The sequence below is a fragment of the Aplysia californica genome, unplaced genomic scaffold (assembly GCF_000002075.1).
Source record: "Aplysia californica isolate F4 #8 unplaced genomic scaffold, AplCal3.0 scaffold00135, whole genome shotgun sequence".
NCBI lineage: Eukaryota > Metazoa > Mollusca > Gastropoda > Aplysiida > Aplysiidae > Aplysia > Aplysia californica.
The window spans coordinates 1042494-1053608 of NW_004797405.1; the positions used below are offsets into that span (position 1 = coordinate 1042494).

At 36.0% G+C, this 11115-nt stretch overlaps 2 protein-coding genes across 4 annotated transcripts; both read right to left on the minus strand.

The window, feature by feature from the left end:
- Nucleotides 1-3092: 3092 nt before the first annotated feature.
- Nucleotides 3093-6864, minus strand: LOC118477555. 2 transcript variants are annotated; one of them, XM_035969299.1, is made up of 10 exons: nt 6824-6864; nt 6474-6539; nt 6115-6184; nt 5731-5803; nt 5369-5441; nt 5031-5103; nt 4681-4746; nt 4327-4404; nt 3965-4037; nt 3093-3501 (listed from the first exon to the last, which is right to left on the minus strand). In XM_035969299.1, the coding sequence occupies exons 6-10, from the start codon at nt 5079-5081 to the stop codon at nt 3476-3478; spliced, it is 294 nt and encodes a 97-aa protein (XP_035825192.1). In that variant the 5' UTR covers nt 5082-5103; nt 5369-5441; nt 5731-5803; nt 6115-6184; nt 6474-6539; nt 6824-6864; the 3' UTR covers nt 3093-3475. The 2 variants fall into 2 exon arrangements, with proteins under 2 accessions (XP_035825192.1, XP_035825189.1); XM_035969296.1 differs by lacking the exons at nt 5369-5441; nt 5731-5803; nt 6115-6184; nt 6474-6539; nt 6824-6864 and having other exon boundaries at nt 5031-5333.
- A 253-nt stretch (nt 6865-7117) lies between these two features.
- On the minus strand, nt 7118-9645 carry LOC101850557. 2 transcript variants are annotated; one of them, XM_005096696.2, is made up of 6 exons: nt 9174-9645; nt 8824-8889; nt 8471-8548; nt 8109-8181; nt 7574-7646; nt 7118-7253 (listed from the first exon to the last, which is right to left on the minus strand). In XM_005096696.2, exons 1-5 carry the CDS (start codon nt 9333-9335, stop codon nt 7621-7623), a joined length of 405 nt encoding a protein of 134 aa, XP_005096753.2. In that variant the 5' UTR covers nt 9336-9645; the 3' UTR covers nt 7118-7253; nt 7574-7620. The 2 variants fall into 2 exon arrangements, with proteins under 2 accessions (XP_005096753.2, XP_012936990.1); XM_013081536.1 differs by having other exon boundaries at nt 7118-7646.
- Between the last annotated feature and the right edge of the window lie 1470 nt (nt 9646-11115).

Genomic DNA, 11115 nt, shown 5'->3' on the forward strand with positions numbered 1-11115 from the left:
CTCGTATCTAAGAGGCTTCATTACAAAGTCTCCAGCTGGACATCATACAAGGAACATTGTTTTCTTGAGTCTTTACTAGTTTTTTCGGCATTATCAGCATAGTTTCACATAAGAGAGGTAAAACTGTCTAGGTATCTCGCTGTTAAAGTTGTCCAGGGAAATTATCTAGAGGAATTGACGAGTCGATTCAAGAGTAGCTGTCTGCTGGCAGGATTCTAGAAGCTTGGCAATTGTCTGTTAGTACTTGACTGACTGATTGAAAAATTGTTTGTTACAATGCTGTCGACACAATTTGATCATGCTAGCACAGCACTCTCATTTGGCTGGAAGTCATGGGCAGAAGGGTGATGCTACCATCCAGGGTGAGTGGAAGGCCCTACCTTTCAGGACAGGGTATCTGCTTCTTGGGGGTTTGTCAACTGTTGGCTAGGCAGCTGTTTAAGGAAGAAAAACGTGAATTTGAGCTACTAAATTTGAGTAATGACAACATAAATGCAATAGTGGTCACATAGCGCACATAAAATAAAACTACAGAGAAAAAGAAAAAAAAAGAAAAACTGACATTGGCACCATCAACCCACCCAAAATATAGTGGTTGTTTTTGAATGTGTATTGTCTTATGGTCCTACTGAGACAATTTGGTAATTTAAGTTCCATATACATATTTTCCAAATAACTTCCTTAGTACTGATTAAAAGGGCACAAGGACATTTATAAAACGTCTGTTAGTAAAATTTATACATTTCATCATTTTTCCTTTCCATCTAAATGCAAAAATAAACCTTTTATATCAAACTCCGACGTCTCAATAGATATTTTTAAAATGTTACAGTAATAATTAACTAATAACGTTCTGAGAAAAATTACTTCAAAGACAAATGCCTCCAGTTGACGGTCCGGCAGTGGGGTTTTCCTGAGGGGTCCAGGTGATGAAAAACCATGTCGATACAGTTCTGTGCCAGCTAATCTCAAGGAACAATCCAGTATACATGCCACTCCAACAACCTCACACCCAAACTCAAGATCAGCAGGAAGCTCTACCCACACCATTCTACCCCTGCCATCCTACCCGTCCTACCTCTCACCCCCCTAAAAAAACAAAACAACCAAACCTACACTGCCACCTCAACTACCTCCCGCCATGGCCATGGCAACACCTACAAAATTCTACTCTGACTCTAACCTATCCACCTAGCTCCCTATCAAGCTATTTGCCTATCTCTACAGCCCCACTGCGTCACTTTAAGCCTGAGTGTGAGAGACGGAAATCGGAGCAGGAGACCACCAGCTATTGGCTTCTCCAGCAGAGGGGTCCTGGTGATGAAGACATGTGTCATTTTGGAATATCCTCTTTCATCAATCAAGTTAATTTTTGTGTTTCATTAGATAAAGAGTTGTTATAAAATTGTTTATAGTTGGTTTAAAAGGACAAAAGGTCGTTTATAAAAATCTGTAAATACATTATATAATTTTCCTGTTGTATTTGAATTAAAAAATATAACTTACATTGAACTCAGTCCCATTTGTATTAAAAAATTATTTTTTTAAACTATGAAAAAATAAAATTATTCCAAGACATTACTTCACAGACAAATACCTCCTGTTGATGGTCCGGCCGTGGTATCCTTGGCGTCATTGCCCAGGTCATCCTCCACTCCAGCAGAGGGGTCCTGGAGATGAAAACTTGTGTAAATTAGGAAAATTCTTTCATCAATAAACCTTTTTTTTTTTTTGCTTCGTCAAATAAACAGAATCGTTGTAAAATTATTTTCGGGTATGTTTCAAAGGAAAGAAGGTTATTAATAAAAATCTGTTAGTAAATATATTTTATCATTTTACGGTTTTATCTGAATGAAAAAAATATAACTTTTACATTTAACTCAGTCCGATAGACAGGTAATATTCTAATTTCATTGAACTAATACAAACAAATAATCTTCCAATACATTACTTCTCAGACAAATACCTCTTGTCAATGGTCCGGCTTGGTATCCTTTTTGTTGTCCGGGTCATCCTCCGCTACAGCGGAGGGGTCCTGGTGATGAAGAAATGTGTCAATTAGGAATATCCTCTTTCATCATTAAAGCTTTTTTTTTCGTTTAATCAAAAAATAAAGAGCCGTTATAAAATTGTTTACATTTCGTAAAAAAGGACAGAAGGTCATTTAAAATAACATTTCGCTAAATACATTTGATCATTTTCCGGTTTAAGCCAAACTAAAAAACAAAACTTAAATTGACCTCAGTCTCAGAGGTATTTTTCTTTCTTTTTTTTTGAGCTAATGAAAAAATAAAATTATTTCAAGACGTCACTTCACAGACAAATACCTCCTGTTGATGGTCCGGCCGTGGTATCCTTTGCGTCAAGTCATCCTCCGCTCTGGCAGAGGGGTCCTGGTGATGAAGATTTGTGTCAATTTGGAATATACTCTTTCATTAATCATGTGAATTTTTTTGTTTCATCAGATAAAGAGTTGTTATAAAATTGTTTACATTTGGTTTAAAGGACAGAAGGTCATTTATAAAAAATCTGTCGCAAAATACATTTTACCATAATCCGGTTTTATGTGAATTAAAAAACAAAACGTACATTGAACTCAGTCTTATAGGTATTTTTCTAATTTTATTGAACTAATAAACAAATAATCTTCCAAGACATATTACTTCACCGACAAATACCTCTTTTAGATTGTCCTCCGCATCAGCGAGTGGTCCTGGTGATGAAAATCCATGTCGATACAGTTCTGTACCAGCAAACCTCAAGGAGCAATCCAGTATACATGCCACTCCAACAGCCTCACACCCAAACTCAAGATCAGCAGGAAGCTCTACCCACACCATTCTACCCCTGCCATCCTACCCGTCCTACCTCCCACCCCCCTAAAAAAACAAAACAACCAAACCTACACTGCCACCTCAACTACCTCCCGCCATGGCCATGGCAACACCTACAAAATTCTACTCTGACTCTAACCTATCCACCTAGCTCCCTATCAAGCTATTTGCCTATCTCTACAGCCCCACTGCGTCACTTTAAGCCTGAGTGTGAGAGACGGAAATCGGAGCAGGAGACCACCAGCTATTGGCTTCTCATGTGGGTGCTGTCTTTCTGAGAAAATACATTAGAAGTCAAACTAGTTATTAAACTTTTCTTAGTACGAGTAACGAGAAGCGCGTCAATGCAATAATGATTATTAAAAGTAGGAACAAAAAACAGGGGAAAGGAAAGGAGAAGGCCCTGCCACTGGCACCCTCACCCATCGACAATGACAAATAGCAATATATTGGGTTTTTTAAAAACTGAGTATGTATTCTATATTGCTATAGAGACAATTTGTTAACGTAATTACCACACAGATTTTTCAAACATCATTTTATTGAGCTAAAGAGCAATAACCTTACTAGACAAATTTCTTCACACACAAATACCTCCTGTTGATGGTCCGGCCGTGGCATCCAAGGCGTCGTTGTCCAAGTCATCCTCCGCTCCAGCAGAGGGGTCCTGGTGATGAAGACATGTGTCAATTAGGAATATCCTCTTTCATCAATCATGTTAATATTTTTGTTTCATCAGATACAGAGTTGTTATAAAATTATTTACAGTGGGTTTAAAAGGACAGGTCATTTTTAAAGATCTGTAGCTAAATACATTTTATCATTCTCCGGTTTAATTTGAATTAAAAAACAAAACTTGCATAGAACTCAGTCTCAGAGGTAAATAAAGCGTATTTTTTTGTTTCATCAGATAAAGAGTTGTTATAAAATTGTTTATAGTTGGTTTAAAGAGACAGAAGTTTATTAATAAAAATCTGTCAGTGAATATGTTTAATCATTTTCCCATTTTATCTGAATGAAAAAAATATAACTTTTACATTTAACTCAGTCCCATAGACAGGTATTATTCTAATTTCATTGAACTAATAAACAAATACTCTTCCAAGACACATTACTTCACAGACAAATACCTCCTGTTGATGGTCCGGCCGTGGTATCCATGGCGTCGTTGTCCGGGCCATCCTCCGCTTCAGCGGAGGGGTCCTGGTGATGGAGAAATGTGTCAATGAAGAATATTCTCTTTCATCAATAAAGCTTTTTTTTTGTTTCATCAAATAAAAAGAGCTGTTGTAAAATTGTTTATGGTTGGTTTAAAAGGACAGAAGGTCATTTTTAAAAATCTGTCTCTAAAAACATTTTATCATTTTCCATTTTCATCTGAATTAAAAAAACAAACTTACATTGAACTCAGTCCCATTTGAATTTTAAAAAAATAATTTCGAGCTAATGAAAAAACAAAAATATTCCAAGACATTACTTCACAGACAAATACCTCCTGTTGATGGTCCGGTCCGTCCGTGGTATCCAAGCCGTCGTTGTCCAGGTCATCCTCTGCTCCAGCAGAGGGGTCCTGGTGATGAAGACATGTGTCATTAATAAAGCTTTTTTTTTTCGTTTAATCAAAAAATAAAGAGCCGTTATAAAAATTTTTCCATTTCGTTTAAAAGGACAGAAGGTCATTTAAAATAACATTTCGCTAAATACATTTGATCATTTTCCGGTTTAAGCCAAACTAAAAAACAAAACTTAAATTGACCTCAGTCTCAGAGGTATTTTTCTTTCTTTTTTTTTTTTGAGGTATTGAAAAAATAAAATTATTTCAAGACGTCACTTCACAGACAAATACCTCCTGTTGATGGTCCGGCCGTGGTATCCTTTGCGTCAAGTCATCCTCCTCTCTGGCAGAGAGGTCCTGGTGATGAAGACTTGTGTCAATTTGGAATATACTCTTTCATTAATCATGTGAATTTTTTTGTTTCATCAGATAAAGAGTTGTTATAAAATTGTTTACATTTGGTTTAAAGGACAGAAGGTCATTTATTATAATCTGTCGCAAAATACATTTTACCATGTTCCGGTTTTATGTGAATTAAAAAACAAAACTTACATTGAACTCAGTCTTATAGGTATTTTTCTAATTTTATTGAACTAATAAACAAATACTCTTCCAAGACACATTACTTCACAGACAAATACCTCCTGTCGATGGTCCGGCCGTGGTATACATGGCGTCGTTGTCCGGGTCATCCTCCTCTTCAGCGGAGGGGTCCTGGTGATGAAAACATGTGTCATTAATAAAGCTTTTTTTTCGTTAAATAAAAAAATAAAGAGCCGTTATAAAATTGTTTACATTTCGTTTAAAAGGACAGGTCATTTAAAATAATCTTTCGCTAAATACATTTGATCATTTTCCGGTATAAGCCGAATTAAAAAACAAAACTTACATTGAACCCAGTCTCAGAGGTATTTTTCTTTTTTTTCAGCTAATGAAAAAATAAAATTATTCCAAGACACATTACTTCACAGACAAATACCTCCTGTTGATGGTCCGGCCGTGGTATCTAAGGCGTCGTTGTCCAAGTCATCCTCCGCTCCAGCAGAGGGGTCCTGGTGATGAAGACATGTGTCATTTTGAAATATTCTCTTTCATCAATCAAGTTAATTTTTGTGTTTCATCAGATAAAGAGTTGTTATAAAATTGTTTACAGTTGGTTTAAAAGGACAAAAGGTCGTTTATAAAAATCTGTAAATACATTATATAATTTTCCTGTTGTATTTGAATTAAAAAATATAACTTACATTGAACTCAGTCCCATTAAAGTTGTATTAAAAAATTATTTTTTTTAAACTATGAAAAAATAAAATTATTCCAAGACATTACTTTACAGACAAATACCTCCTGTTGATGGTCCGGCCGTGGTATCCTTGGCGTCATTGCCCAGGTCATCCTCCACTCCAGCAGAGGGGTCCTGGAGATGAAAACTTGTGTCAATTAGGAAAATTCTTTCATCAATAAACCTTTTTTTTTTGCTTCGTCAAATAAACAGAATCGTTGTAAAATTATTTGCGGGTATGTTTCAAAGGAAAGAAGGTTATTAATAAAAATCTGTTAGTGAATATATTTTATCATTTTACGATTTTATCATTTTACGGTTTTATCTGAATGAAAAAAATATAACTTTTACATTTAACTCAGTCCGATAGACAGGTAATATTCTAATTTTATTGAACTAATACAAACAAATAATCTTCCAATACACATTACTTCTCAGACAAATACTTCTTGTCGATGGTCCGGTCTTGGTATCCTTTTTGTTGTCCGGGTCATCCTCTGCTACAGCGGAGGGGTCCTGGTGATGAAGAAATGTGTCAATTAGGAATATCCTCTTTCATCATTAAAGCTTTTTTTTTGTTTAATCAAAAAATAAAGAGATGTTATAAAATTGTTTACATTTCGTTTAAAAGGACAGGTCATTTAAAATAACATTTCGCTAAATATATTTGATCATTTTTTGGTTTAAGCCAAATTAAAAAACAAAACTTAAATTGACCTCAGTCTCAGAGGTATTTTTCTTTCTTTTTTTTTTTGAGCTAATGAAAAAAAAAATTATTTCAAGACGTTACTTCACAGACAAATACCTCCTGTTGATGGTCCGGCCGTGGTATCCTTTGCGTCAAGTCATCTTCCGCTCTGGCAGAGGGGTCCTGGTGATGAAGACTTGTGTCAATTTGGAATATGCTCTTTCATTAATCATGTGAATTTTTTTGTTTCATCAGATAAAGAGTTGTTATAAAATTGTTTACATTTGGTTTAAAGGACAGAAGGTCATTTATAAAAATCTGTCGCAAAATACATTTTACCATAATCCGGTTTTATGTGAATTAAAAAACAAAACTTACATTGAACTCAGTCTTATAGGTATTTTTCTAATTTTATTGAACTAATAAACAAATAATCTTTCAAGACATATTACTTCACCGACAAATACCTCTTTTAGATTATCCTCCGCATCAGCGAGTGGTCCTGGTGATGACAATCCATGTCGATACAGTTCTGTACCAGCAAACCTCGAGGCACAATCCAGTATACATGCCACTCCAACAGCCTCACACCCAAACTCAAGATCAGCAGGAAGCTCTACCCACACCATTCTACCCCTGCCATCCTACCCCTCCTACCTCTTACCCTCCTAAAAAAACAAAACAACCAAACCTACACTGCCACCTCAACTACCTCCCGCCATGGCCATGGCAACACCTACAAAATTCTACTCTGACTCTAACCTATCCACCTAGCTCCCTATCAAGCTATTTGCCTATCTCTACAGCCCCACTGCGTCACTTTAAGCCTGAGTGTGAGAGACGGAAATCGGAGCAGGAGACCACCCGCTATTGGCTTCTCATGTGGGTGCTGTCTTTCTGAGAAAATACATTAGAAGTCAAACTAGATATTAAACTTTTCTTAGTACGAGTAACGAGAAGCGCGTCAATGCAATAATGATTATTAAAAGTAGGAACAAAAAACAGGGGAAAGGAAAAGAGAAGGCCCTGCCACTGGCACCCTCACCCATCGACAATGACAAATAGCAATATATTGGGTTTTTTAAAAACTGAGTATGTATTCTATATTGCTATAGAGACAATTTGTTAACGTAATTACCACACAGATTTTTCAAACATCATTTTATTGAGCTAAAGAGCAATAACCTTACTAGACAAATTTCTTCACACACAAATACCTCCTGTTGATGGTCCGGCCGTGGCATCCAAGGCGTCGTTGTCCAAGTCATCCTCCGCTCCAGCAGAGGGGTCCTGGTGATGAAGACATGTGTCAATTAGGAATATCATCTTTCATCAATCATGTTAATATTTTTGTTTCATCAGATACAGAGTTGTTATAAAATGATTTACAGTGGGTTTGAAAGGACAGGTCATTTTTAAAGATCTGTAGCTAAATACATTTTATCATTCTCCGGTTTAATTTGAATTAAAAAACAAAACTTGCATAGAACTCAGTCTCAGAGGTAAATAAAGCGTATTTTTTGTTTCATCAAATAAAGAGTTGTTATAAAATTGTTTATAGTTGGTTTAAAGAGACAGAAGTTTATTAATAAAAATCTGTCAGTGAATATGTTTAATCATTTTCCCATTTTATCTGAATGAAAAAGATATAACTTTTACATTTAACTCAGTCCCATAGACAGGTATTATTCTAATTTCATTGAACTAATAAACAAATACTCTTCCAAGACACATTACTTCACAGACAAATACCTCCTGTTGATGGTCCGGCCGTGGTATCCATGGCGTCGTTGTCCGGGCCATCCTCCGCTTCAGCGGAGGGGTCCTGGTGATGAAGAAATGTGTCAATGAAGAATATTCTCTTTCATCAATAAAGCTTTTTTTTGTTTCATCAAATAAAAAGAGCTGTTGTAAAATTGTTTATGGTTGGTTTAAAAGGACAGAAGGTCATTTTCAAAAATCTGTCTCTAAAAACATTTTATCATTGTCCATTTTCATCTGAATTAAAAAAGCAAACTTACATTGAACTCAGTCCCATTTGACTTTAAAAAAAAATAATTTCGAGCTAATGAAAAAACAAAAATATTCCAAGACATTACTTCACTGACAAATACCTCCTGTTGATGGTCCGGTCCGTCCGTGGTATCAAAGGCGTCGTTGTCCAGGTCATCCTCTGCTCCAGCAGAGGGGTCCTGGTGATGAAGACATGTGTCATTAATAAAGCTTTTTTTTCCGTTTAATCAAAAAATAAAGAGCCGTTATAAAATTGTTTACATTTCGTTTAAAAGGACAGAAGGTCATTTAAAATAACATTTCGCTAAATACATTTGATCATTTTCCGGTTTAAGCCAAACTAAAAAACAAAACTTAAATTGACCTCAGTCTCAGAGGTATTTTTCTTTCTTTTTTTTTTTTGAGCTAATGAAAAAATAAAATTATTTCAAGACGTCACTTCACAGACAAATACCTCCTGTTGATGGTCCGGCCGTGGTATCCTTTGCGTCAAGTCATCCTCCGCTCTGGCAGAGGGGTCCTGGTGATGAAGACTTGTGTCAATTTGGAATATGCTCTTTCATTAATCATGTGAATTTTTTTGTTCCATCAGATAAAGAGTTGTTATAAAATTGTTTACATTTGGTTTAAAGGACAGAAGGTCATTTATAAAAATCTGTCGCAAAATACATTTTACCATGTTCCGGTTTTATGTGAATTAAAAAACAAAACTTACATTGAACTCAGTCTTATAGGTATTTTTCTAATTTTATTGAACTAATAAACAAATAATCTTCCAAGACATATTACTTCACCGACAAATACCTCTTTTAGATTGTCCTCCGCATCAGCGAGTGGTCCTGGTGATGAAAATCCATGTCGATACAGTTCTGTACCAGCAAACCTCGAGGCACAATCCAGTATACATGCCACTCCAACAGCCTCACACCCAAACTCAAGATCAGCAGGAAGCTCTACCCACACCATTCTACCCCTGCCATCCTACCCCTCCTACCTCTCACCCCCCTAAAAAAACAAAACAACCAAACCTACACTGCCACCTCAACTACCTCCCACCATGGCCATGGCAACACCTACAAAATTCTACTCTGACTCTAAGCTATCCACCTAGCTCCCTATCAAGCTATTTGCCTATCTCTACAGCCCCACTGCGTCACTTTAAGCCTGAGTGTGAGAGACGGAAATCGGAGCAGGAGACCACCCGCTGTTGGCTTCTCATGTGGGTGCTGTCTTTCTGAGAAAATACATTAGAAGTCAAACTAGTTATTAAACTTTTCTTAGTACGAGTAACGAGAAGCTCGTCAATGCAATAATGGTTATTAAAAGTAGGAACAAAAAACAGGGGAAAGGAAAAGAGAAGGCCCTGCCACTGGCACCCTCACCCATCGACAATGACAAATAGAAATATATTGGGTTTTTTAAAAACTGAGTATGTATTCTATATTGCTATAGAGACAATTTGTTAACGTAATTACCACACAGATTTTTCAAACATCATTTTATTGAGCTAAAGAGCAATAACCTTACTAGACAAATTTCTTCACACACAAATACCTCCTGTTGATGGTCCGGCCGTGGCATCCAAGGCGTCGTTGTCCAAGTCATCCTCCGCTCCAGCTGAGGGGTCCTGGTGATGAAGACATGTGTCAATTAGGAATATCCTCTTTCATCAATCATGTTAATATTTTTGTTTCATCAGATACAGAGTTGTTATAAAATTATTTACAGTGGGTTTGAAAGGACAGGTCATTTTTAAAGATCTGTAGCTAAATACATTTTATCATTCTCCGAGTTAATTTGAATTAAAAAACAAAACTTGCATAGAACTCAGTCTCAGAGGTAAATAAAGCGTATTTTTTGTTTCATCAGATAAAGAGTTGTTATAAAATTGTTTATAGTTGGTTTAAAGAGACAGAAGTTTATTAATAAAAATCTGTCAGTGAATATGTTTAATCATTTTCCCATTTTATCTGAATGAAAAAGATATAACTTTTACATTTAACTCAGTCCCATAGACAGGTATTATTCTAATTTCATTGAACTAATAAACACATACTCTTCCAAGACACATTACTTCAAAGACAAATACCTCCTGTTGATGGTCCGGCCGTGGTATCCATGGCGCCGTTGTCCGGGCCATCCTCCGCTTCAGCGGAGGGGTCCTGGTGATGGAGAAATGTGTCAATGAAGAATATTCTCTTTCATCAATAAAGCTTTTTTTTTGTTTCATCAAATAAAAAGAGCTGTTGTAAAACTGTTTATGGTAGGTTTAAAAGGACAGAAGGTCATTTTTAAAAATCTGTCTCTAAAAACATTTTATCATTTTCCATTTTCATCTGAATTTAAAAAAAAAACTTACATTGAACTCAGTCCCATTTGACTTTTAAAAAAAATAATTTCGAGCTAATGAAAAAACAAAAATATTCCAAGACATTACTTCACAGACAAATACCTCCTGTTGATGGTCCGGTCCGTCCGTGGTATCCAAGCCGTCGTTGTCCAGGTCATCCTCTGCTCCAGCAGAGGGGTCCTGGAAATGAAGACATGTGTCATCAATAACGCTTTTTTTTTCGCTTAATCAAAAAATAAAGAGCCGTTATAAAATTGTTTACATTTCGTAAAAAAGGACAGAAGGTCATTTAAAATAACATTTCGCTAAATACATTTGATCATTTTCCGGTTTAAGCCAAACTAAAAAACAAAACTTAAATTGACCTCAGTCTCAGAGGTATTTTTCTTTCTTTTT